The sequence below is a fragment of the Lycorma delicatula genome, chromosome 1 (assembly GCF_047948215.1).
Source record: "Lycorma delicatula isolate Av1 chromosome 1, ASM4794821v1, whole genome shotgun sequence".
NCBI classification, from domain to species: Eukaryota; Metazoa; Arthropoda; class Insecta; order Hemiptera; family Fulgoridae; genus Lycorma; species Lycorma delicatula.
In genome coordinates, this window is record NC_134455.1 from 315,058,413 (window position 1) to 315,085,013 (window position 26,601).

Genomic DNA, 26,601 nt, shown 5'->3' on the forward strand with positions numbered 1-26,601 from the left:
TTAAAATATCATTAAGTGGATAAATCCAGACGAGGAAGTTTCATATTTTTAGTTATATTTCAAAGTGTCGGAAACATCTAACGCACAGGTGAATAAATAAATTTTTAAATATAAATAAGTAAGCTAGCAGTAAGTAAAATGTTCTCACTTCCTGGACAGCCAAAGAATTGAAATTTTACTTCATTACAACTCAAGCAGTCCTTAGGAAAATAAAAAAAAACATATATTTATTAACAATCGATAAGGATTTAAACCGGTTTAACTTGCCAAAGGATTTAATTTTCCTCATTCATTTTTATTTTCTCGGGTGAAAAATATATAGTTCATCAAATATAAAATTTGTTTGTTGATAAAAGCGTGTAAAGTGGCTTTAAACTACTGGGTTTTAGACAAGCCTGATCCAGATAAAAGGTTACGAAGTCTAAATTTAAAGTTTAATTATATTTTTATTTGTAAATATTTATTCTCTCACTTAGGAAATATTATTATTTTTAAAATCACTATTTAAAAAACAATGCAAGTAATATGAAACGAGAAGTTATTTTTATTTCACAAACTATTGTTAAATTAATTTATCGAGTACTCATCATAAATTGAATAATATGGAATGTGTCGACTCATAAAGTGAAGTGAAGTGAAGGGAAGTAAAGCAAAATAACATGGTTTTGGCTTGCGTTACGAAGTTTCAATGTAGATAAAAGCTTCTGTATCTTTTATGTTTTCAAAGTTAAAGAGTATTGGCAAAGTTCCCTTATATTTAATAATTTTCAACAGACTGTACTTTGAGAAGTGTTATAGTTTATTGTTAACGGTAGTTAGAAAATATCTCTAAATATATTTGTCTTATTACACGTAGAATTTAGAATATTTAAAAAACAAATAAATAAGCGATCATAAAATATCAGCTTATATCAAAAATAATTTTTATCATACTTTCTATACGGTTCCACGTTCTTATGCTAGAATTTTATTAAAAAACTTTCTATTTTTTTATAAAATCACAGAAGTTAAGTAACATCTGTCACAAACAGTCACTTAAAGATAACTGTCTGTTTACAGTATTACTACTGGAATTGTCGATCATAAAAAAAATAATGAAGCTGATAAATTGAATTTAATAAAATGATGTAATTAAACTGTATACATGCATTCATACTGATTTATTTTACGACACGAATTTTTGTAATAAGCTTTAAATATAAAACTTATTGCTTACAATTAATTAAAAATTGACTTACACAGTGGGATTTCCGTATTAAGTAAAAGTACTATTTTACATCAGGGTTGTTCAACTTGAAGATGGATCATTTATATGTAGACTTTTATCTTCATAGTTCGCGTAGATCATGAGTGGAACGTGCGGGGAAATGTTGATGGTGGTAATGTAGGAAAGGGATTAATGCTTCAGCCGCTTCAACATTTGCGTCTCTCTGATCAGTAGAGACATGTCAGAGCAAGAATTTCCTTTGTCAGTTGCATAACATTATCGTGAAATTTCTCACGAATGAGGGAGTCAAACCCTCAGAAATTTCGACTGAGCTGCATGCGCAGTTTCAGGACATGACATTGTTACATACCCAAGTCTACGAGTAGGAAAACAAATTTAAAGGTGTGCGTGAAACTGTAAAATGTGAGACGATAGGCGCTCAACGACAAGTGTGGTAGATGACAACATTCATTCAATTCGTGATCTCGTTGAAGACAATCGGCAACTATCGACTGATGAAACTGCTTTAGAAGTGGAAATCAGTCATAGCAGTGCAGATTTCATTATCAAAAAACAAATTGGTTCGATAAAGTCTGTGCGTGGTAGCGGGTAGCGTCACAGCCTTTCATCCGGAGGTCACGGTTCTAATTTCGGTCAGGCATGGCATTTTCACATGTCAAAAAATGCCATTTCATTTCATCCTCTGAAGTAATACCTAACGGTGATCCCGGAAGCTAAAACAATGTCTGTGCGAGATGGATTCCAAGAATTTTGACCATAGAATTGAACATAGAAAGAGAAACTGGGAGGATATCGATTCCAGAGAGACAACGAAGTAGAGGATTTTGTTCGCAATTGACTCGTGATATGTCCTCAAATTTTTTATGAAGAAAAGATCCCCACCTCTAGGTAAAAATTAAAAAAATTTCTGGAAGGCTACGAGAAAAGCAACAAATACGTTTTGTAGTTTTATTCTGTACTAATGAATGTTAAAAACAAATATCCGATTTATATTTGGCTGACCTAGTAGCCGAGAACTTCATTTAATATTTATGGTAACAGTTTGCTTGTTCTCTTTACTGTCATATTTTATAACTGTTATTCTTTCTTTTCTTATTTTTGTTGAAATTCTACTTCTATTTAAAGAAAAAAATTATTACCAAATTTTAACTACTTTATTTTCAAGCCCTAAACAATATATAATTGATAGGCAATACATTTAGTAAAACTTAAAACTCCAACCATACAATAACGTAACACAAAATATTATAATAGATTTTTAACCGGATTCAGAAAATGAAAAGATTTTAATACGACCCATATGCATTTACATTTTTTTTTGTATTTATATTCAAATTCCCATAGCAAGGTACAATTAGCATGCATAGCAACATACACAGAAAAATTTTAGCTAAAAAGGTTTGGTCAAAATTCATGATTTTAAGATATTTATTATGTTTTTATATTGTTATTGCTCATAATTGAATTATTACTACTATTAATAAGTGGTGTAATGCCATTCTGATCGGTACTGTAACTCCAAAATTTTGAAAATTTTATTGGAAAGTTTTTGTTAACTTGGCTGCCTTAAATGATAAAGTTTGATTTAAAAACTAATTGAATTACGTAACATTTTATGTAAATGAAAAACAGTTAAAAATAATACATATCTTCTCGCTTAAGAGAGCTCATTATCAATAGTAGTTTCTAAACATTCCGTATCTTATTTTTATCACTACGCCGGTTCCTCATCATTTGCAGTCCTACCAAACATTTCTTATACTCACACCGATTTTTGTCGGCCAATCGATGATTTATAGATAATAATGAAAAAAAATCCAGCAAAAATTTGCAAAACTACTGCTGCTGTCCCTTACAAGCAAAATTTTTTTAAATTAAAATAATAGTGTAAAACTAAGTTAATATTTAATAAGGAAAATAATATTTTTATTGGTTTGAGTGATCGGGTTTAGGAACCAGACTTGACCCACTATTGCGTAAAATATGTATTCAGTAAAAAAAAAAATTGGGTCCGATTTGATCCCATTGATCAATTACCGTTTTAATAATCCTAAAGTATGTTGTATTTACGGTATAATTGCTAAATAAATAAAAATGTTTAGTAAAATAACTAGGGATCCACCAGACCTAACATTTTTAATAACAGTCCCATCTTGAGAAACAGATAAAATATCAGAAATTATTTAAAAGTAAAATTCTTAATTCCATGCAGCCCCTTTTTTAAAGTTTTCAAGTTGTCTACATCACCACTAGATATGTTGAATTTTTAGTATTGAAAATAAAAATTTTATATAATTATATTTTAAGATCCTATTCAGCTTTCTTGTTAAAATGGGCTTAAATAAGTTGGTCCGATTTGATGCAGTGTAATTCAACAACGCTAAAAAACTTACAGTTTATTAAAAAGTAATCTGGGTACACTTACGTTCCTTCTCTGATGGGATCGGAAGTCAAATCAAAGCTGAATATATAAATACCACATATTTCTGCTAAATTTCATCATCTTGGTCAATGTGGTTTCAAGATATTAGGAAAAATCTGCTTAGAAATAATGCTGAATATCCTCCTGAATCTGATCGACTTAAAACTTTGGAATTTTAAATAATTTAATAAGTATCAAAGCTCAATTTTCTTCAAGTACTGTACAAAAACTAAAAATATCCTCTCCCTTTTGAACTTCTTCAAAGTTCTTTGAAAAAATATTTTAAAAATATATCTGTAAATAGATTATTTTTACAAGACAAAATGGTAGAAGAAAGGACCTATGATTTCTGATGTAAGAATATTTTAACTTAAAACTGTTTCAAGGATTTGGCTTAAATTTTTAAAATTCAATCTTTTTTTAAAACAAGTATACGCGCTAATGACTCTAAGCACTATCAAAATGTTCTCTATTTGCCAGTGAAATAGTCTTCCGTGATTGAAAAGAAATATTTTAATACCTTATGAATATGTTTATAGTTATTCTGAAATAAAGGAGAAAAAATCGGACGAAAGAACATATATCTAAAACACATATCACTCCAATCACCATAGTTAAATCGGGTATAATGCAATAATAGAAAATAGCAAAGGATACAACCCAAAGATTACCCCCACTGGAACTGAAACAGGAAATTAGAAGATAAGGAAATATATAATAAAAATTTACAAGTAACAGCCATAAATTGAAAAATTAGTAACCATTGTGCTAATAAACTGTATACAGAACGATATTACAATAAGTACATTACAACAAACAGCTTCATATTTTAAACTTGAGGGATATTAGAAGAGATATAAGCGCGGATCTAAGTAGTTACCAAATGACTACTTCATATTATATATAAATTTTTGTCGGCCATCTTGAATTTGCAACATTGAATCAAGCTTTCTTTTTTGAAATAGATGGACATGTAATAAATGATTTTAGTGTAATATTTTACGATAAAAACGATAGCCAAACGGTTTATACATTCTTCAGAATAATAAACAACACTAATAAATTTTTATAATTATTTTAAATGTTTACATAAACTTTTAATATAAAATTTCTTTTGAACAGACCCATTTATGTCAAATTTTAATCTATTTCGATTTTACCCTTCTGTGAAACATGCAAAAAACATTCTAAAAAAATACCCTACTATGTGAATACTAAAGGAACCTTATCTAATTATTTTCGTCTGATTGGAGGGTTAGTAGACAAATAGTTTTCAACTAGTCAATAATTATTTCAACAAAATAGATGTTTATAGGAATGGTTAATTTCAAAAATAAAATAGTACGTTCATTTTCATGAGTTAAATATAAAAATCTGTCGAATTAGAATTAATCATTTAATACGAAGGCAAAAAATTACAATTTAATTAAGTTTTTATTCTAATTTTTGCTACAGAAAGTAATATGCTGTAAAAATCATATTATAACATAGTTTATGTTTATTGTTGTGCGATGTTGGTAGTACTTTGATGCGCTGATGCGATAATTTTCTTGCGAGTGAATATTACTGAAAATCACTGGAATAATTTAATCCCACTTTTATTTAAAAATTTCTAAATGTGGTTACAATGGTAGTTTTCATTCAATTCCATATTTTCTAATAAAATTTATTTAAAAGAACATGTCAGAATTTTATTTTGTTACAGTTATCATTCATGACTGAAATACCTATTAAAAAAAATGGCGTAAAGGAAAAAATTGAGAAACAAACAAGAAAACTTAACGCATTTATTCTGGCATATTTTTTAAATATTTATCATGCGAACGTGAAGTTGATAAAAGTTAGTAATTGGTGACTAACCCACCGGGTTGGTATAGTGGTTAACGCGTCTTCCCAAATAAGCTGATTTGGAAGTCGAGAGTTACAGCGTTCAAGTCCTAGTAAAGCCAGTTATTTTTAAACGGATTTGAATACTAGATCGTGGATACCGGTGTTCTTTGGTGGTTGGGTTTCAATTAACCACACATCTCAGGAATGGTCGAACTGAGAATATACAAGACTACACTTCATTTACACTCATACATATCATCATCATTCATCCTCTGAAGAATTATCTAAACGGTAGTTACCGGAGGCTAAACAGGAAAAAGAAAGAAAGTGATTGGTGACTAATAAGTCATTAAATTAATCACTATAACAGTGATAGATGATATAGACTACTCTTTGCAGTATTATAAACTGTTTTATTAAGCTTAAACTTACGGTTAAGATACACCACGCAAAGCGTAATTCATAAAGTTATGTTTTTATAATAAATTGTATAAAGCAATAAGCTGATAACAAAAGAAAGAAAACAAAAAAATAGGGGCTCAATAGGATTGGAGAATGGATTAATTGAAACAAAGAGCAAGCTGATTACAGAACAATGTGGGAAAAGCGCAGTATGGTTGAGATTATTCTGCTAAAGGAAAGTCGATTAAAACCTAATTTTTGGCAGATCTGTTATTAACATATTTTAAAATAAAATGAATTATACTTTTTTTCTGATTCACACGCTTCAAGAAGCAAGGGTGACGAATTAAAAAATTGAAAATCAATTGATAAACGTTTGAAAAGTTTCAGGTTAAAAGAGTTGTTTTTTCTATGGTAGCCTCAAAATAATTTTAACACTTGCTGTCTCTTGTTTACTGGAATTATCTTTAGCTCAGTTAATTTAGTCACTCATTTTCAAAATTAAGACTAACATATTTTACACTAAGTCCTCTAGGGTACAGAAAATTATATTGTTCGTATATTAAATTTACCACACCTCTGGTTCCTAAGTTCCTTTGGAATATTCCTTTAGTTCGATGGAATTTTCGTGTAGGTGGTTTACTTTTCCTAGGATTTCATTTACCTAAAGTCCTTTTCTTTCGACTACTATAATTCTTTGGTAATTTTAATCCTTTTTTGTTATCCTTTCTTCCTTTTGACTGCTATTCATAATCGATAATTTACTGTGATAATTACTGACTAGTAAAAAAAGGAGAAACCAAGGTTTTGTTTTTTTTTACTTCTAGGTTGACAATTACGGTACTAAAGCTAACTTAACGCCAAAAATCTAATGAAATGAAATGCTGGTTAATAATAATAGGAACGGAATTGAGATTTTCCTGATGGTTACAGAAATTACATCTTTATTACCATTCTTAATATCAATTAAGATGACTTTGATATTATCAAACAGAAACTAATTTTCCTAAAATTATATCGTATGTCTTCTATATGATTGTAGAAAACATACTGAAGTATAAAAAAATCCGGCAGTGAATTGTATCCCGGCTACACCGATCAATTTATACAATTCATTTTTGAAAAAAAATGTTCGGGTTAAAGCCAAAAAATTCAATATTTTAAGCTATATTTGTTGTCTATAAGATAAAATGATCCCTTTTTAGTAAAATATAATAACCAAAATTATAAATTCTTTTTACAAGGTACGACGATTGTGTTACAAAATATTAACAAAAAATATTCAATTAACCAGCTTCAGTTATTTCTTCATCGAAATATTTAAAACATAATAAATTTTAATTTTATTGATTAAAATAATTTTTTTAAAAATTAAATATAAAATTACTTGTTTGATTATATTTAAATATTTTAATTAACATGCTCAAGAAAGTAAATCAATAACCAAAATTTTTAATATTAGTGTATTAGCATTACAATTTTGAAAAAAATATTAAACCTCATTATCATCATTCTAACGGATTTTATCTATCTTGTTTTAATTTTATTCATTTTCAAAAGGATTGGTGAGGAGAATAAATGATCAAATATTGGTTGATTTTAGCTGAATATTTTCTACATAAATAAAAATCTGATATGGACACCGCACGACTACCTTGTACGCCTATTAATTGCATATACACATTTTTTGCTGCACTTCATTTAAACTTATTTCATTTGAAAGTGAGATACGATCCTACAATTCTTTAATAAAGTGGACATTTACGCAGTTGCTGAAACTAGAAAACGTGTACACAAATTAAGATCAGAAGAATTATATCAAACCAAAGAGCGATTAAACGATTGGCAACAAAAACCAAATAAACAAAATGATGATCACCTCCGACTTAGGGAGAACATTGTTCGACAATACCAGGGAACTAAAAGATTAGAATTTTTTGCAATTTATTAAAGATCGGGCATGTATGCCTCAGTGTATATGTTGATCTTGTGAGGGTCTATTTTTCAGTCACTCTGTAGTTAACTTTAACGTAGATAAAATTAAATAGAAATTCCAGAACAATTAAATAAAATTAAACAGAAATTAAACTAGAAAATCCTAAAATAGTACGATTCTAAATGATAATTTTCAATTAATATCAAATAATCAGATGTTTCACCAAATCTGTTATATATACAAATATGCAATAATACCTATTAAATTACATATACAGGTTTATAAAAGTACATAAAATTTTATTTCACTAATAATATCTGAATTTTTTAATTTTTTTTAATTGTTATTACTGAATTATTGATTATTGTAAAGCCATTTTTACAATCACGGGTTAATAATTATCAATAAATAAATATATTTAAATTAAAAAAAAGTTAAAAAAAGGAGAAGTCTGATTCGGACCGATGTGCCTTCCCATGTAAGATTCAAATATTTCATTAATTAAAATTTTATTTACCGTAACTCTGGAACCAATGAAAATAAGTACCACTTATGATATATCGTTTAAAAGCTCCCAATGAGAGCTTATTACCGCAGTTGAGAAAAAAATCCAAATTCCCAATTTTTTTCAGATTTTGGGCTTTTTGACACTTTAGGTTCAGTTGATTGCAATTAAAATGGGAGGTGCACAACTAGATGTTACAACAATCCTAAATCCAAAATTTCAACATCCTATGGCTAATCGTTTTTGAGTTATGCGAGATACGTACGTACAAACGTCACGCCGAAACTAGTCAAAATGGATTCAAGGATGGTCAAAATGGATATTTCCGTTGAAATCAGACAACCGAAATTTTTCGCGATCATAATACCTCCTTTACCTCGTACAAAGAAGTAAAAATGTATTTTTGAATCAGAAAATATCTATAATTATTTTTATTAATCATTTAGCTTCTTTTCAGTTTACACATTTCCAGAACAGTACTGAAAGATTGGATATACAACAAATCTTTAAGAAATTTACATAGATTTATACTTGGTATAATAAATACTCCTCTACAGGGTTCTTTTCTTTATAAAAATACCAACATTTTTATTATTAAGTGATCCAAAGAGCTTTATAAATTCTTTTTTACTATTATATGTGACTGCTTTAAATCTTATGAACATTAGTAAGAAATAAAAATGAAACATTTTAGTTAGTATAACTTACAATTTGTCTTCTACATCTTATGTACAACTGCACTATCTTATGCATCTATCTCTTCTGTAAGAGATAGATGCATAATTCTATATTAATATTTATAAAAAATTGATTTTTATATCAATAATTAATTTATTAAAAAAAATCAAGTGTTTATTTTCGAGATATCAGGAATTTAATAAAAAGTACCATGATTTTCGGAAGGTTAAGTAACCAAATTTTTATAGAAAGCATAATGTACGTCTATAATTTTACAAAGATGCATTCTATTTTCATGTAATCTTTTCGCTCTACAAAAAAAAATAATAACTTAAATAAAAGAGCTTTGTCTCAACTTTTTGTTTATTTCAACTTGTGTCCATTATTTCTTTGTGTATTTTAGTATATAATTACGCAAAAATACGTAACTTTTTCTAATCACACTTAAAGAATGACTTCTCGACTGTTTATCACTATTTTAACCAGATACGGCAATTTATACCGCCGTAAATAATATCTGCTATTTCTTCATTTAATATATTTATCAATGAGCCGTCCCCTTTGAACGAAAAATAAATCTTTGTATTTAACCTCGCTCTAAATATACTTTGACAAAAAAAGTGATAATTCGGTCCATAATTAATCATTTTCGCCTTCTGGTAAAATATGTTTTTTTTATTTTTCCCGCTCCGAATGTGTTTTAATAGAACACTTCTAGGGACGAAAATAAATAAAGTAGAATTGTGAGGATGGAACACAAAGTTCTGTCAAAGTTGATAGAAGTTTTTTTTTAAATTTCGAAGCGGGATTTCTCCTTTCCTCATATTGTGCGAATAGTGTTTTTTTAAATTTATTTATAAGCTATGGATAAATTTTTGTAAAAACTTTCAGAAGACGAGAACTGAAGAAAAAATACAGTAAACAATTTTAGTACAAAGCTTATTTTTCAAATTTTAAATGATTTTAGCCTTCATTTAAATTCTGGAAAATAAGATTTCGGATAGCATAAGCTTCTGGAAAAATAAACTTTCCGTATAAGAAATAATTTACACCTAGAGGAACATACACACGCTACAAATCATTCATCTCATCCTCTGTACAGTAATGCTTAACTGCGGCCCCGGAGGTTAAACAGAAAAAAAAACCTAGAGGAACACAGGTTAGTTTTCTTGCATAATATTCAATGTAAGAGAAACAATATTTGATTGTGTTGCCATGTATTTTTATAAGCTAGAAATAAATAGGTTTAATCAGTTAATCGCTCCGTCCGGTTTTCGCTCGACAAATTACATTTTTATAATTCATAGAAAATTAAAATTTGTTATTACTCTTATAACAAAGAGATATAAAAAAAAGTAAAAAAGGTTTATAATTCCTCTTGGCTGACTATAGAACATGAAATCTACAATGCGAGAATTATTTAAAATTAATCTTTTTTCATTTGCAACTTTTTTGTTTATTTCATTCTAACATTATTAAAAAATCTGTTTACAAAAAATATATTCGAAATATTTTAAAGAACACGAAAAGAAGAGAAAATCTCATGAAAAATAAACGAAAAAAATATTTTATTAATTAGGTGTTATATAAACAATCCAGTTGCTTAGTAACTGAAGAAACTGTGTTATTCAAGAAATATAACTAGTATAGGATAAATTAATAAAAAATCCTGCTGCGATAAGTTGTCACTATTTAGGTTATGTTATAGCCTGATATCTTTACTATATATTCATACTTTTTATTATGCCGTATATGGATGTATGGATTCAAACTGCATCAATGAAGAATTTAAATATATAATAAGAATGATTGTTTTAATGTTAAAAAATATTTTAAAATACTTATTTCCGATATCCGTGCAGAGTGGTAGGCGTCTCGGCCTTTCATCCGGAGGTCCCGGGTTCGAATCCCGGTTAGGCATGGCATTTTTCATACGCTACAAATTTCCACTTGGGCTAATGACCACGTAGTTGAGCCCATAATCTCATAAAAAAGTTTAAAAAAATATTTTTATTCACTTAAGAAAATTCTTCTTATAGTACCGTAAGATTTTCTTCAGACAATTTGTGTAGAAAATTTGTTACAAAACTTGTTTTTCTGCTTACACAATATATTGACATTTAACTTTTTTTTTTAATAAACTAATAAATAGACTAAACTAATAAATAAACTAATATATAGAAAATCAGTGTATTTCCAGTCGAAAATTTAGGAAATTGATGATAACCTGAAAGAAGAATTAATGTATGTTTCTCATCCCAGAACAGAAAACGTTAACTCACGTTCAGTATTAGTCACTATTTGTAATTTCTGTACATTATATTCTTTTTTCGTGAACGACTATTACTTTCTTTATGATCATTTTTACATATTCGTCAATGTTTAAGTTGTAAAGAATACTACAAAATGTAAACTTAAATATATATATTTAAAAAGAAAACCAGCTTTTAAGAAATATAATTAATATTTTTCTACTTAAAACAGTATTATCAAAAAATTTCATTTCAGGAAAGTTAATCGTTTCATTTCCTTTTTTTAATCTTCATATAGACAGTGTCATTTTATCAAATAAAAATATGAATATCATTCAACCACATTTTAGGCAATAAATTATTTCACTTAAATGAATTTTAAAACAATATTACGTTCACAATATGATCTTAACTGTGGTTTATATTTTTCTTTTCATTTGAAAGTAGCATTTTTTTTTTTGTTAAGAGTTAATTTTTAAATTTATAAAGTTATTGTAAAGTACCGTTGTTCGTTTTACCTATCTATTACTTTTGGTTTTCTTTTATTCGCTATTAACTGGATTTAAGCTTTGAAAGCAATACTCTAACATTATTAACGGTTACAATAAATAACTATAACTGCCATGTACAATCACCGTACGTGATACTGATGTAAGAACATTAAGCGTGAACTTAGATTAATTGTCATCAGCGATGCAAATTAATTCTTTGAAAAATATAGAACAAGATTATAGGCAAGTAAAGTATAAATAGTTAAACACCTTCATAGGTTAACGTTAATTCTGTATGTATATAATATGAAACTGCAAAATTACAATATAATTATATTGCTTTGTAATTAATTATTCAGTTACAATTTACTTGTATTGATTGACTTGTGTACGAATGATATAACAGGTATTACAATATTATAAAATTACAATATTTTTCATAAATACATCCCTAGTGAATATCGACAGCGTACAGGGAAAACGCTATAAATCTGAATATCGGATACGGTTTGCGAGTAACTCAATTTTATACGGTAACGAAATTGAGCAGCCCATCCGCATTTATACTCTCAAATCTGTGGCTTGAAAAATTATTTATAAATGTTTATGAAATGGAGTACTACGAGAATACTATTAACTCGTAACCGGTTTAAAAACAAATCACATGAATGCGATTTAGTTTCCTTATAATCTAATAAAAATAGATGATATAACAAAATAATCAATTCGTAACAAGATTAAATTTCTATTTAAAAACAAAATATGTTTCATACTATTAAAAAGGTTGTCACAAAATAACATTTAATGTATACATTTCGGATGCGAAAGAAAACTAGGTCGACATTATTCTGAAAAATCAGGCTTATTTCATTTATATACTCGTACAAGAGAATAGCACAATATATTGTACGAATATTAACGGCATTATAAATACAAAATCTATGTAATTAAATTATTCATACGCCTAATATTTCTCTGTTGAGAGGAAACTACGTGTATAATGCACTTTTTCACGATATAAAATAATCTATTTGTTGTATTACAGTATCTTCCTCACCACATTATAACTGTAACGAACGTAAAGTATCTGAAGCACATCCTGTCAAAATACTTTCACGCGAATATAGATGTTTCTTTAGTGAACAGAATGAAAGACTTAATTAAAAACCTAAATATCTATAATCGGTTCAATAGAGAAGCTAACAGATACCACTTAACTTCTCATTTTTTTTTAGTAAGTCTGACATAACATATAGTTAGTTATTCTTGATAATAAATGTGTTATTTTTCTGAGTAATTTGAAAATCTCGTCACAGAACATCTACAACGGTTACAATTAACAGCCCTTTTGATAAATACAAACTTTAAATATTTTGTTTGTATTTTCAAATGAATGAAATACAACTACTTTACATTAAGCAGGGTTTTTTATGGAAACGCTTTTTCAAAACAAAATTAAATATAAGATAAACATTTTAAAAAAAACTATGTATAAAATAAACGTATTAGGTTTCCGCCACAAATACAAGTATGATCGGGTGGATTTAAGAAAAAACTCTATACACATGAATATTTTCCGGGATACTACTCAATTATGCACGAGTTCGCTAGAACTGGGATTTAAACATCGTCAATTTTTCCCAGTTTACAATTAGTATAAATTAATTAAAGCAAAGGTTATAGAAAAAACTTTCACTAAGTTTCAAAAAATAGGTGAAGTTCATACGTGAAGTTCAAAAAAGATAAATACAGACACAGACTTACTGACAGCAAATAAGATAAATTCATTGGTACTATATTAAGTAAGTGTAGATACTCATTAGAGGCTGTATAAATGGCTTCCCATTGTCATATTCCGATAGCTTATTAAGATTATATTTTTTGTTTTATTACGGAAGTACAGTTACTTATTTTAATACCAGGGTTATTTTTTTTCAAGGTCCGATCGGTCACGAAATTAAACCCACAGTGAAAATAAATTTTTTTTAATTTGTTACAATTACTTATATAGTTACGCTATTTCTCTACATAATCGCCACTTCAATATAGACATTTTTCGTAGCGTGGTACCAACTTTCCAATACCCTCGTCATAGCACGGAGCCGCCTGTGTTTTCAGCCATGTTTTCTACGCTAGCCTGCAGCTCGATGTCTATGCCAAAATGTTGTCCTCCTAGCCAGCGTTTCATGTGAGCAAAGAGGTGAAAATCGGATGGAGCCAAGTCCGGGCTGTATGGTGGGTGATCAAACACTTCCCAACGAAAACGCTGCAGGAGCTTCTTTGTTACAGCTGCAGTGTGAGGCCGAGCATTTTCATGGAGAAAGACAATGCCTGATGACAACATTCCTCTCTGCTTATTCTGAATTGTCCTTCGTAGACGTTGAAGAGTCACGCAGTATGAGGCTGCAGTGATGGTCATGCCACGCTCCATGAATTCCACCAAGAGAACTCCATTCCGGTCCCAGAACACAGTAGCCATACACTTTTTGTTGAAGAAGGTTCGCTTGAACTTCTTTGGTTTACTGGAAGAATGAGAATGCATCCACTGTTTGGATTGTTCTTTTGTTTCTTCAGTTTCGAAATGGACCCATATCTCGTCCCCTGTGACAATTTTGTTCAAAAAATCTTCTCCATTGTGGTAGCGCTGGAGAAACATTAGGGAGGCGTCCATTCTTATTGTTTTGTGATGGTCGGACAGCAACTTGGGAACCCATCTCGCACACAGTTTGCGGTACTGAAGTCTCTCACTCACAATGGTGTAGAGAGCTGACCTTGAAATTTCAGGAAACGAATCACTAAATATAGAAATTGTGAACCGACGATTTTCTCGAATTGCCTCATCCACTCGCTCAACGAGATCATCGGTTGACACTCGCTTCCTTTCCTGACCGCTTGCATCATGAACATCTGTACGTCCTGCTTTAAAGTTCATGCATCATTGTCCCACTTTGCTGCCACTCATTGAAGTTTCACCGTACACATTACTTATTCGTCAATGAATTTCAGCTGCATTACACCCCTCAGCCTGAAGAAATCGAATTACGCACGAATTTCACACTAGGCGGGAGATGCTATTGTTGTAGACATGTTTATGTGCTAGCTGCGTGTTCAGAACTAAACGAAGTGACACGGCGTGATTGAAGGCCATACTAGAGGCGCTGCGCCTCTAGTATGGCGCAGTGTATGATACCCAGACGCCTCTGTGTATGAACACATATGCGCAAGGTTCATCCGATTTTTACGTGGGTTTTTATTTCGCAACCGATCGGACCTTGAAAAAAAATAACCCTCGTATTACATGTTTACACGCATTAATGTAACTGTAATTATAAAACGGCTAAAAGGAACTTTCATTAAATAGTTTTTTCCAAACTTTATTAAACACCCACAAGGAAACCGGTCTCCGCTGTTTAGACATAATGCGGTCACCTCAGAGTGTCGTGGCAGCAGTGTCTGCCCTCTCCCTGTCTTACCCCCACTCGGGAGTCATTAAATAGTTTACAAACTAATCGCTGAACGGATCAACAACAGCTGGACGTTCGGCGAGTTAAAAAAATTTTCAAATTGCAAATTCAGATCTTTAACGAGAATTGTGGATGGCAATTATTGAAAGTTTTGTCGGTATATTAAATAATCGGATCGTACAAGCACTATTTCTAGGACCATTGTATCACTAATTTATTACTGTAGAAGAAGTACTTACACTACATCCCATGATATTTTTTTAACTTCGTTACATTAAATTCTGCAACCGCTGCGCTCAGCAAAGTATCCATACATATTTATATTTGTGGCAATTCCCCGTAATTCAGGTTGTGCGTACAAAGATATGAGGGATTTCTGATGTTGGCTTATCATTCAAAAAATATTTGTAAGTAACATAATATATTATTATATTCATCTTCTTACTTATTAACACTACAATAACAGCCAGACGCCCAATAACAGTTACTGATGGCTGATAATCAATTTTGTAGCGTGTATAAAATGTCACGCTGATCGGTATTCGAACCCAGAACTACGATGAAATGCAGAGATGCTACCACTCTTCACGGAGATCGGCATATTACATATAGTATATAAAAATAAATTGCATACAAAACACCTACACTTATGCCACAGAACATTTGCGAAGTGTTCTTAATTGATAATGAACGTAATTTTCACGATATGAATAAATGTACAACAATTTTAATTAACGGGCGAAGCTAGTTCTTGTTTTAACTCGATGGTTTTGCCATCTAATCTGTTAGTACTTTTCTCTTTTTATACAAACGTATTTTTCAATTTTATGAAATACGCCAAGGTTTCATACTATTAGGCGGAACGACGTAGATGTAAATATTTTTCATGAAATTATCTGTTTCAATTAGATAATCAGTGTAGGTGTTGGAAAGCGCGCAGGATAAAAGCCTTCCCTTTATGAGATAACCGCATACCAGGTGCTCTTTGTACAAGACTACACTTCATTCACACTCATACATATCATTCTCATTCATCCTCTGAAGTATTATCTAAAACGGTAGTTACCGGAGGCTAAACAGGAAAAAGAAAGAAATAAAGCGCTCTTTGTTCAAATTACTTACATAGTATTTGCATCAGACGGTTACTCAAAGAATAAGGGCTGTAGTGAACGTTCAACGCAACAGCTGTATTGGACCCCATTTTCAACGAGAGAATTTTATAAAAAATTGTTACCCGTAGTCATCTCATCTGGGTACTTTGCTCACAATTCCATAACAAGAAAAAAATGCGTTTAGTTGCAACCGATTCATTAACCCACCAACAAATAGAATTTCAATAAGTCAAGTTAACGCAGGATCTCTCTCATTCAGCAAATATGTTAGTTTAAATAAAAAACCAATAGAGAACATCAACAAACTAGTCAAATAATTCATTAGATAAATTAGTATCGATGTCATGTTTAGCTTCAAAAACATTGAAGGGATAACCTCCTTTCAGAAACTCAATGTATAATTATGAATTATGCCAAATATTTTTATTGACATACTAAAGCATATTTGCTAATATAAAAGTGATAATCCTTAATGTTTTATTTCATGGCGTGTCAACGTACCGGCATATTCCACTTATATTTGATGAAGAAATTTTATTTAATTTTTAAATACAATTTTTATAGTAAATAAAGATATGCCACTTTTACTTATGCTTTATTTAAACATACTTCACAAAAAAAGTTTAATGGTTTGTGTTTAATTTTAAATATTTTTATATCCGGTAATTTTTTATCAGAAGAAGCTTTGATCATGTAATCCATTTATAAAAGGTCAAGAGTCATTTAAAATGCTGAGCAATTAGAAGATGAAAATATAATACCGTACAAGTATTTGAAATTAAAACTGATATTTTGATATATTAAAATTACTGCAAACTGTAGAATTCGACAAAAAAAAAAATGTATAGTATTTTATAGTTAATTATCTTTAAATCATTAAAATATTAATTTTTGTTAAGAGTAGGATTATAATTAATGAAAATTTTCGTAAAAATTTTACTTTTAAATTTCAATGTCATATTATTTTCTTATATAAAAGTTACATAATACTTTATATATATATATATATAAATAATAACAATTGTTAAAATAAGATTATTAATAATAAATTAGTCATAACTTACAAGAAAAAGCGCATGTTCTTCATCTCTTGGACAATCGGCGCTAGGGGAATTTCTAGGATTTTTATATATTCTTCCATCATCATCAAGGCCATCTTCTGGATCATCAAGGTCATCCTCATCAAGGTCATCGTCATCAGAGGTTGACTCCAGGGATCGAGCTTCTGCAATAAATCAAAATTACAGCACATGAATAATTTTGCTCTGTACGTAATATAAAGCCATGTGCTTAATCTACTCGGCCACTTACTGACGGAGATTTTAACCTACAAGAAAACCTTGGAATGCAAAAATGTAAAAACCATTCTTGTACTCCCCCATTCCAAACTTAAAAGAATAATCACATAATAATAACAATAAAAGGGTTATATATAAGAACTATATTTTAATTAAGAAAAAAATACTTTTTTTTTGTCAACATTTTATATTTTTCTTGTATTTAAGTACAATGTAGGAGGTTAAATATGGAATGTCAGCTAAATGAACCCAACGGCTCCGTTGGCAGGTGCCCATTTTTTTAATAAAATTTTCACGTACATATTCATATTTCGGTAAGTCAATCACTTTAATACAGCGGCTAATTTTGTTCCACTCTAAAAGTGTACGTGAGTTACTAGCATACACGTTACTCTTCAAACAACCCCCCAAAAAGTAAATACAAGGTTTTAAATCGTAAGAACTTGCTGACCTCTTATGATCTACAAAACGAGAAATTATACGACCTAGAAATTTACAGTAACTGGATGCGTTCATAGTACGAGAAACCATCCAATTATTGCTCGTCATAACATCCTGTTGAAACCATATATCTTCCAATTATGACAAAAAGATTCTCGAGCATCCCTCGATAAGGTATAGCATTCATCGTAACAGTAACACCAGCATTGTCTTAGAAGAAATAGGATCCAATCTTTCCTTCAGCCCAAATTGTACACCATACCATCACTTTTTGGGATTGCGTGTGAACTATTCTTAGGTTTATACTTTCCAAAATTTGACAATTTTGTTTATTCATGAAGCCGTTAATATGAAAATGAGCCTCGTCAATTAAGATTATATTCCGTTGAAACTCATCCTTCTCTTCCATATGTTACAACGCCCAATTGGGGAAGTCTCTTCACTGTTGATAGTCACTAGGAAGCAGATCTTGCGTCAATTTAATTTTTCTCAATTGAGAAAGTCTTTTGTCGAAATTAGTTTTAGTGCAGCTTGTGAAATGTTTAGTTGTTTTGCTTGATGGAATATTAATGTTTAAGGATTAATTGTTAAATTCTCACTCACTGTAGCGATGTTTCATACAGACAGACAGGAATTTTGATACACACACGTGGTGTATCATCTATTATGGAATACGTATGCTCAATTTTTTTAATTAACTTTTCAACAGTTCCCCGAGATGGGGCATTGTGTCTAATGAAATAAGTGTGTTATTTTTCCGCCAAACACTTCCGATTTTTATAATAGTTTTTTTTACAATAAAAAAAGTTGCTTTAACGTGTAACGTGACATTCCTATCTAATAAATCTGTAAATCGCATTAAGACAGATATCAAATATGGCGGCTTAGAGTTTTGTAGTTCAAGAATGGTACGTAATTTGAAATACCGGTTCTTACTGAGATACCTTATATATTACGAGAGGCACCAATTTTTTTTTACGTCTTTTTATAAATAGTGACCTATATTATTTACAAGTGGTAAAATATGTGTTTAGCAAATATAAAAAAAATTCCGAGATCTTATTTTTGTACATGTCTAAGTGGCCAACGATTTCGGGTAACATCCCTTCCTAGAAAAATTATTTTCCTGGAAAAATTGACTTTTCTCTAAAAATTAAATAACACACAAAGAAATTAACGAAAGAAATTTATATTATCATTTCTACATCCGTACTCAAACCAAAGATAATATCATAAAGTAATGGTTACAACCACAAGGTGAAACATTCATAACTTTAATTTAGAAAGAAAAGAGTAAATTAATATTATAAAACTACAAATGATGTGTTATTTCACGTAAAAAAATATGTAGATTTATGGAATTTGAAGAATGTGAATGATTACGTTTACTTACAAACATTAAATTAAAATTTTTACCTTTATCAATTAACATGATTGTGATTTTTACCGGAAAATAGTACATTATAAATAATAAAGAAATTTATTTCAAACGTATATTAAAGTACAGTACTACGACTATCTCAACTAAATTCATTGAAGCTTTACCGGTTGAAGAGTATGTTATAAGTGCTGTTATAATAGCGTCTATAATGGCAGGTATTTTTTCATTGCTAATTGTCCACTCTTACATTGCTAGGCTAATAACGCCCACTATCAGAGCCACAATCGTTGTTTGTTCGTTCTGTCAACAATCTACATCTAATACATCCACTCTCTTAAAACTATATGTTTTCTTTCATTCAGGCAAGAGAAAATAACATCAGAACTCAATATTATTTAAAAATTCGTAATTAATTATGATAAATTCTCTTATAATTTATTGGTTTTCCTATTAAATTTCATTTGATACCAAAAAGTACTAATTTCGTAGCCCACGTTACAAAGTTTTAAACTATCATACAATAAAAAAGAGCACTTAAATATTAAATGAAAATAATTTGCAGAAATGAATACAAAAGGTCATTTTAATTATAATATTTCTCAATGGTGACTATCTCAGTCAAATAAAGTAGAATCTTATTTAAAGCCTTTATTTAGAGCCATTTAAGTCTAAGACTTTTAAAGGTCTTTTTGTTTAAATAATCATAATAATAGTATTATTTTTTTTTTTTAATTTGATCTATTTGAGATGAAAATAAGTATCTAATAAAAGTAACTTTAAACTATTAGTTATCACTTATTTTGCTACGACCAGGTACAATTTGGTTTTACGAAACTTTTAACATTATATAAATAAATGAAACATACGTCATATTTTTTTAAACATTTTAACTGAAACTCAACAAAGTGAAATTAGGCATAATTTAATTTCACACAGATCATCATAACTGGCTGATTAATTAGTGTATTGATTAGCAAACTGCAAACTGAATTCTAAATTAGTTTATCTCTGATCTGATTCCCGGCAAGGTGTAAAATTTTGTTTACATATCATTTATCATCGTCCTTATTAAAATATACTATCTTCGAAGTATAATAAAGTAAAATAAAAGCAATCTATAAATAACTCATGAACAAACCACGGCCTTTTGTTAACCGGGCCAGAACAACTTTAATATGATCTACTTTAACAAATTTTTTGTTGTACTAATTAAAATAGATGATACACGCTTCAACTAGTTTTATTGAAAATTAGATAAATTATAATTAAACAATTACAAATATATTATCATAATTTATGAAAAATATAATTTACCAATAAATGTCGCTTAACATGTGCTTTCGGTTTACTTGAAAATTGTCTGGAGTTTCAAAACTAGTTCTTTCATTTGTGAATTAAGAAACAAATATATATATTATGTAAATTGTTTAATAAAGCTAAGTAAAATATACGAATATACCTTCTACTGTAAGCGATAAACTTGTTGATCGAATTGTACCTGCTGTTCGCTATATACGCTTTTCACAATTACTGATCTTAGTGAAAAGTTTCCTCACATTTCAAGGTCAACTCTTTATGTAGTTGTTACAGATGGAATAGATTTTTGTAAGTACTGTGTATTATGAGTACCGAAACGACTTACAGATACCCATAAAATAGAAATAATGGGAGCGATATGACTTACCTTCAACAATACTAAATTAAAGGAAGTAAACTTCTTGGGAGTGTTGTTAATGGGGATGAAAGTGAAGTAAAATGGAGAAAATGCAGTAAATCAGTACTGAGATAAAAGAACAGACCAAAGATCGGATTGACACACACTCGCAGAACAAGCCCAAAAGATTCAAACAAATCAATTCGAACAAAAAAAGATAGCTACCGTTTTTTGGGACCGTAAAGCAACATTTTGGCAGAATTTATGAAGCCGTGTACGATAATAACTGCAGATGTTTTTTCTAAAATGTTGACAAATTTTACGAGAGTAATACAAAATGAAAGACAAACGATAATATGAGAAGAGGATTGTTTTTTTTGAATGACAATACACGGCATCATACCGCTGCTGGCACTAAGGATGTACAAAAGAAATCTAATAAGAAATCTTTGACAATTCCCTGTTACAGCCCTGATTTAGCCTGTCTTATTTTCATTTTTCACAGAATTGAAGAAATGGTTGATTATTCATCACTTAAAAAGTAATGATAACCTTATGAATGAAGTCAACGAATGGTTGGGTACTTTGGCGAAACAGTTATCAAAATAATATCGGGTATGTTGAGTACGCTCTATATATTACCTAGCGAATTAAAAATGTTGAGATATTTATAATAATACTTTAAAAATGAATAAAATGTTATAAACATACATTAATAATAAGCTAAAACAACATAACATCTTTTTAGAGTATCTAATATAAAAATTATTTTCATATCCATATTATTAAATCGCGCTAGGTTTTTTTTTAATGGGTTTTAAGAAAATCTTGATAACGCTATGTGCTTTTATACCTGCTGAAATAAAGGTAACCATAATATATTAACAAAATCGACTTTCATTGTTGAATTTCGAATTTTTTAAACTGGCAGTGCCAAATTAAAAGCATCAATTAATAAATTACCATACTTCAGTTTGAAGTTAACTTTATAAAGTTCTTAATTGGAAGGATTTATAAGTTCTTTTTATAATTCAGTACATAATTTATAGTTGAACATAAATCTAGTAAAGTTGACCATTCCAAAATGTAAAAAATCCTACATATTGATTATAACCGTAGTAAATAGACGAAAAAAAAATTATTTTAAAGTGAAATCAATCTCTGCAGTATGAAAATACGTAACAGAATTCAATTCTGTCTTTGAAGTAAATTTTCTTAAAAAATTCACATTTACTAATGACATAGAGTTAATATATCATAATGTAACATAATAACTACTAATTTAACAAACAAATAATATTATCGATAACAGTTAAAAAAAAAAAAATGAAAAAAATAATGTTCTCTAATACTTCGTTACGATTATACTTTTATTTCTAAATAGTTTACTTATTATTCATAAATTCGTTTATTTATTTTTACGATAGTGTCCATCATCATGGGTCATTAGCCCAGTGACAATTGGTAGCGTATGAAAAGATACCATGCCTGACCAAGATTCGTACCCTTGATCTCCACACGAAAAGCCGAGACGCTACTACCTACTCAGCCTCGGAGGTCGGCAATGAATTATTATTGAGAGAACCTTTTCTATACAATAAAAACAATCTGACAACAAAGTCGTAATATTTTTTGAAACTGGTTTTAATCTTATATAGATGACAAATAATAATGCATGAAAAAAACTACCATTTCTAACTAACATTTCTTTTTTGGCATTATGATAAATTTATGTAAATTATGAAAGTTTTATTTTAAAATTAATATTATATATTAAAATAAACCAAAAACCGTTTTAAAGATTCAAAAACTCGACATTTTAAACTTTGATCGGCACACCCCTTGCTAATATTGCCCCCAAAGTTTTTTTTTTGGTCACCTGCACTACTACTATATGGCTAGGAAGACAAAAAAGAAATCGGTTAAAAAATATATAATAAATAAAAAGATAGCCTTTTCTGATTTTGGGGGAACGGGGGAATATTAGAGTAATTTTTTTTATTAATTTTAATAACAGCATGCACGAAGTACTGAGCTTAATATAAAATGAGGAAATATTTTTAAAACTTTGTAAAAATTGACCTCAAAAAACTATCTACCTCACCCCTCCGAGATACTTCGATCAAAAATCTCTCAAACAAATTGCTCCATATACACGAGTCTTTGCGCAAGATTTCATCAAAGTCGGTATATCCAGTCAAAGGTAGTAAAATTCAAACACGCCTACATAGGTGCATACATACGTACATTACTCCCCACTTTTTTTTGGGTCCCTGGGTCATGAAATCATGAAACGTCGAGAAATGCAAAAATCCTGTACCCTATTTTTAACTGACTATCATACTTTCCTTGTAGTATATCTCTAGAGATTTCCTGGCATCATAGTTCGAACTATGATGCCAGGAAAGTAAAAATCGTAACGTTTTCATTTTTTAACTGAGTAAAGCTAGATTACAAATAAAAACACTTAGCGGTCGTATATTAACCACCTTCTTTTGCAATATTCCATAAAAAAATTAAATTTTGTAATTAACAATGCATTGTTATATTGTTATGAATAGTTTTTCAATGCTGTAAATAGTAAATATAATGAACTGTACTGAACTGTTTGTAGTTATTAATAAAATGTATAATTATTGTTATTAATAACAATAATAAAAATATATCAGTAAGATCTACAAATCTTCAAGATAGTTTTAATTTTTTTTTTTACAATAACGCTTCTTCAAAATCTTTAAGGTTTTCTTAAGAAAATTGTTATACAGCAAATAAAGCGAAAATGCAAATAATATTTAATGCAAATTTGATGGTTATAAATCGTGCATTTTAAATAGACTATTAGCGATTTTCATAATTTAAATATTACATAATGCTGTTACCATATGTGGTGATGTAGGTGACTGTATATAATTAAGTTATGTAAATAAATGATGAAAGGTTAAGATTTAACTTAAAAGTCAGCCGCCCAGTCACTTGCAGTCGTGATCTCCATAGCACTTCGAGACTTTGTAGTAGCGATAGGGCTATATATCACAATTTCATTTGATATATAGTGGTTAATGGATGTATATTGGTCACGTCGTTATAATTACTTACAAAAATGACAAATTACTACAGGCCTACATCATTGTTACTAGATTTTATCAAGTTTTAGGTATTTTTTGACGATTACAAACCTTTCCATCTTTCATTAATTTGATATTTTCCTTTCATGCATGTTAGTTCATTATTATTATTCTCATCGATAATCCTTGCTTTGTTTTCTATTACATTCTATTTTTAGAGAATGGTTTATTTTCTGGTTTATTTTCAACATAAATTGTTTTATATATTAGCATAGTCAGCAGTTTTCCTTTGTGTTTAAATTGAACGATTTTATTTGGAGAAATATTTAATATTTTCATTTAAATATATTTTTGGAATAATTTTCCTTAATTTATTTTATTTTTCAAGCACTCTATGAGTAATGATATATTTACGAAATTTTGTACTAAGTAGAACTTCTGCTTTCCTAACAGTGTTATTTCATTATTGTTCTTGGTTTATTGTTGTATTAGTTATAATATGTTTGACGAAATATTTATGAAACCTTCTTTTCGTTTTCTATCAGAATTGCTAATGTTATCAGTAAAACGTAGGATTATCTGAACTTCCTTCATGTAATATTGATGTATCAGAGATTTCATCTTTTAAAATTTATATTCTTCTCTTTGTGTTTGTTAACTATTAAAATAATGGAATGTAAGAGACGATATCGTTTTATATACTTCTTGAATCTATCCGTACACAATTATTTTAGTTTATACAATAATATATAAATTGTAATTTCTTTATCGTATCAGTGGGTTTAAGTTAAAAAAGTAATATAAAAATAAAACCCCAAAAAAATCATATAATTATTCTAAATATGAAATAAAATAGATCTCAATCTGACTAAAGTTGTTTTCATAACGTACAAATTACCAGGCTAGGTAAGATTATGCGTACATTATAAAATGGCTGAAAAATTTTTGTACATTTTTAATTAATAAAATCTGAAAAAATTCGTTATCACCATTAAAAAAAGGAATAAGATATGTATAAATAATTAACAGAAACGTTTCTGTTTCTGTTAATTTCTGTTTCCGTTTCTTGTCTCGCTATAAATTCATTTTCTGTAGACAAATTTTTTTTAAATATGTCATTTATAGAAATTTCACACTATTGATTAAACTCACATTGACCCAAAATTACAGCACAGTTTTACTACACTTTTCAGCTGTGCTACAATTACAGCAGTTGTAGCTACCCAAATCATACGAGTTAAAAGTAATTTGGTAAAATATTAACATATATTAACTATTTTGAACTACAAACTTTTATAAATATTAAGCGTTTGGAAATATTGAAAAAAGAAATTTTCTCTATATAAAATTATTTACGTCATTTCTAACATAATTTATTCAATTTTTTTTAAAATTAACAATTTTGTTTTATTAATAACTAAAGAAAAGGTGTAAAAAATATTGTTCTATGTGTGTGTGTGTGTGTGTGTGTGTGTGTGTGTGTGTGTATATATATGCATTGTTTTTTTTATAAATTCTCAATATATATATATTTATGAATATTAGATTAATTCACCAAGTTATTATTAAAAAAAAAAAAATTGAAATCATTACATTAATCCATATTTTATTTATATTTCGGTTAATTTTGAAGATGCAGTAACGAAAGAAAACGATAGGTTTAGCGAAATTGTCTTTTTTTGCATCTTCTAGAAATCCTTCTAGCATTGTTTTTAATCAATCGTTCTACTTTCGTGATATGTCTCAGCCAGCCAATTAGCTTCTCTATTTTGAATTGTTCTGATTGAGCCTCTATTCCTATTAACTCTTTTCTTTACTTCATTTTTCACTTTTCCCGTAATCTTCTATAATCTCTTCCATGCCAAAATTTCTAATGCCTCCAACCTTTCTTATGTCCTTTTCTTAGCACCCATGTTTTATATCTACATACCAAATTTAATACTTAAAGTGAAGCTTCTTCAACTCCTTCTTACTATACAATAATAATTTTTTTCTATTAAACCTTTCCTTAGTCGTTGTTATTCTAATTTTTATTTCATTTTCACTTTTCCAATCTTCAGTTAACATGATACCTAAGTACCTATACTTTTTTTATTTGTTAAATTCTTCCTTTTGACAATATATTAATTGGCTTACTGTCTCGTATCCTCGAACCTTTTATTTCCTTAATACTCATTTTCATTTTATAATCTGTTTTAATGTTTTCTAATTTAAAAACTAGGTGTTGAATATTCTTTGTTACACCTCCTGAAAATTATTCGTATGATTTGCTTCTTCATTTGCGAATCATACAATTCATTCTCATTCCTAGTCTGCTGATCCCTACATAAAGCCTTTTTTTATTACACATTTAAAATGCATATACGTTTTTTATACACAATCACACCATCAGCTCTTAGTTACCCATCTACATTCCTTGCCTCATCCTTAATTCTGAATCAA

The 26,601-nt window shown here is 29.1% G+C and overlaps 1 protein-coding gene across 6 annotated transcripts in view; it reads right to left on the reverse strand.

Annotated features, from left to right (window-relative positions):
* The window catches only part of Hasp (Hig-anchoring scaffold protein), a 502,258-nt gene that overhangs the window by 304,173 nt on the left and 171,484 nt on the right, over window positions 1-26,601 (reverse strand). For all 6 annotated transcript variants that reach the window (XM_075381941.1, XM_075381932.1, XM_075381913.1 and 3 more), the window contains exon 2: window positions 17,385-17,545. In XM_075381941.1, the coding sequence (XP_075238056.1) occupies window positions 17,385-17,545 (161 nt within the window). The remainder of the gene's footprint in view (window positions 1-17,384; window positions 17,546-26,601) is intronic.